General features: G+C 36.6%; 1 protein-coding gene across 1 annotated transcript in view; it reads right to left on the reverse strand.

The window, feature by feature from the left end:
* The window catches only part of STAG1 (stromal antigen 1), a gene marked incomplete at its 5' end in the record, with an annotated part of 79,913 nt that extends 78,865 nt beyond the window's left edge, over window positions 1–1,048 (reverse strand). The window contains one exon of the mRNA XM_009700420.1: window positions 975–1,048. Coding sequence (XP_009698722.1) covers window positions 975–1,048 — 74 coding nt within the window. The remainder of the gene's footprint in view (window positions 1–974) is intronic.
* Window positions 1,049–3,248: the final 2,200 nt, after the last annotated feature.

Genomic DNA, 3,248 nt, shown 5'->3' on the forward strand with positions numbered 1-3,248 from the left:
CATATGCCTAGAAATTTCATAAATGATAAAGTTTTAAACCAGAATTTAAATCTGAAAGGTTAACTGCATACATAGATTAGTATCCTTGATTTTTATCTTTTGACTTTGGTAAGTCAATTAACATTTAAGGAGCTGGTTGCACCAAGATGCTGCAGATGCTCTGTGGTATCCTGTGATGCAAAACAACCCTAAACCTATTTTAAAAGACTACTGCTCTTGGATAAACCGTACTCCAAAATAGCACGCACCAGTCCAAATCTACCAGTGTGTGCAATTCTAAAATAAATAGAAATGCACATATGTGCACATTCACACACGTACATGAATATATATAAACTGCTGTATTTTTGTATTCACAAGACATACATATTAACGATTAAAAAAATCCTTTGCAATGTGCTAACACCACAATTTTTAATGTTCTTGCTACAAACGTCCAAAACAATTAACAAACAAAAAACCCCACGTTAACTGGAATTAAGGTTTTCGATTGCCTTTATGTAATTTAAGGAAGAAAAAGCCTAAAGTTGTAGCTGTGGCTACAGCATACATGGTGGAAATATCAGAAATTTGCTGTTTACACCTAAGACAAACAAAAGGAAAAGCAGAGTAGAGGTACTCAGCAACCAAAACTGCCTCTTATGATATGCAGTGATCATTTGACTGTTCTTAAGATATGTCCCATTTGTGCCCCCACCTTGGACAACTTTTCTTTTCAAAACACAAAGACTCAAATTCCATGTCTCTCACAACTATTTAAAGCTGTTTTACTGAGTTAAATTAAAGCTGTGTGGATGGCTCCACTGTGTAATTAATAGTGGTTACACTTATATTTTCTTCCATAACTTCACTGTTTTTGATACTGCTTTTGTGGCATCTAGAATATTACATCGGAAGAAAAATCAACATAGAAACTGCCCTTGACATTATTTATACTTTGTTAGCAGAGTCTACTGTAGCATGCATTTTCTTACCGGTATCTATGAACAAATATACCCTTAAAAATAGAGTTCATCATATTTTCAATTTCATCTTGGTTTTCTTGTAGCTGCAAAAAACCAAAACAAAAATAAATAAAAGATCATTGCTTATTATCATTTGATATTCTACAGTTCCCTACCGGGAAACATTAGAAGACCATGGAAGAGCACTTAATTAATTAAAGGTATTAGTAGATTCACCATTTTCTACTTTTCCAGCATATCCCTATATTGTGTGCATATACATACATATATCTACATCCATATACATGCAATGACTTAATGGAGGAAAGTTAACATTCTCTGCAAACATCAATTAATTTAGTTTCAAATTAGTCCTTAGAAGTGGTCATCACCATTTTTTCGCTACTGAAAATTAGACAAGTAGTGACCATGTGTTCAGTAATGTCAGCAGTCCTGTATTCACAGTTAAACAGATAGAACTGTGAGTGAATGACAGCTGCAGAAATGAAGCTGGTTATAGATCAGGAAACCCCTCTGAAAAATTCAATGTCCTATTTAAGAGAAGTACTCTTCTCAATCTTAAATGTAGCTATCAGTTGCTTTAACTTCAGCACCCATGATAACTGAGTTTCTGAACCAGGAAGCTTTCCAGAATCAGAGCGTGGGTGCTTGACATCGGAGCATACCTGGCAGCCAGGCCTTAGAGTGCCAAAAACCAAACCAAACCCAAACAAATAACCAACCTAAATAAAAAAGGTGTTATGAGCATGTTTTTATAAATAAGAGCATTTCTTTTAGAAAACTTAGTATTTCCTGTGTAATATGAGCGCATTTTGTAAGTACCATGGAAAGCTTACTTTGTGTCAATGAGTATGTTAATACATCCTAAAGGAACATCTTGGAATCAATTAAAGTATTCTCATACTGTCAGCTTTTGTACTAAACTAAGTAAGTATGACTAAAATACACCAAAATGCAGCTTTGTTAAATAAGATGATGCCAACTTTATGCAGTCAGCTTTTGGAGCAGAAATGCTGCTACATTCAGAGCCACCACTCTTCCATCAAGGTGTTCCTTAATATCAAAGCAGAATACCACAACATGTGTGAATGTAAATTTTTCCACATTTTCAGTATGAAAACCACAACAGAGCATTGCTAGTACAGAGTGCATATATGCATAAAATAATAAAACCTGTATAATTATGGACATATATATTTAACAGATAAAACATCTTAAAGCCAGAGGCAGAATTATGATCAGCTGTTTTGACTTCCTGCATGCAGGAGCTCATAAACACTTTCACCTAGGGGTTTATATTTTGCAAGCCATGTTTATAAATATTGCTACAGTATCTTCCAGATAAGATCTAAAGTAGCTTGCAAAACTCAGCAAATGAAGTCTCCCAGTTTCCTAAAACATAAGGAGGTGCTGTCTCCATTTTGCATACAAGGAAACCGAGGCACTGAGGGTTCTCGACTAAATTGTTAAACACCTGCCAAAGAAATTAATTTCATAGTAAATGGGATTATGTACAAAGGGAAACGTTGGGTGCACACGAGGCTCTGCGAATACCAAAGGGCCGGAATACAAAACAAGCATTATTTGGACATGGCTTCTGGGAGAAGCACTGTTTTCAGCACCAGCTCAACCCACTGCACAGACTAAACACTTGTTCAAAAATACGTAACCCAAAAGGGAGCATGAATTTCTAATCACTCCTCAGTTGGTTGACTTCACAGGCTACAGGCAGGCAAATATCGACAGAAACATGGGGCTAGAGACAACCTAGCACAGACTGTGGAGTAAAACGAGGATAGGAATGAACCAAGAAGCCTCAGGCGGCCTTCTGAAAAACTACTGAGGTCCTGAAAGGGAAAGCTCTCAGAGAACTTTGGGTACAAATCATTAATATAAAAACACACCATGGAAGTGACGTAGGAAAGACTGAACTTTATAAGCCATGACAAGGTTAAGATACTGAAGAAAATTATACTTTGACATTGCCTTGAGGGCAAAATGGAGCAGCATCATACAAGACTAAGCGGCATAGACGAGGGGACAACATGGATGGCTTCCCTCCCTCTTCTTCTGTACGCAATTTACAGCTCGCTATAAACATGGTAAGTTATCAGCTGTATAACTGATACAGGGAGCCAGGTGCTGGAGCAGCGCTGATGTAGAAGCAGAATCGGAGATTCAGTAGGTCCATGTGAGATCCCTTTTAGTCTTGTCTGCTAATATTTGAAAGATACTATTCTTAAATGTGTTTTAGATTCAGTAATGAATTAACAATTCTTTGAA

Source organism: Cariama cristata, unplaced genomic scaffold (genome assembly GCF_000690535.1).
Source record: "Cariama cristata isolate BGI_N322 unplaced genomic scaffold, ASM69053v1 scaffold3250, whole genome shotgun sequence".
NCBI classification, from domain to species: Eukaryota; Metazoa; Chordata; class Aves; order Cariamiformes; family Cariamidae; genus Cariama; species Cariama cristata.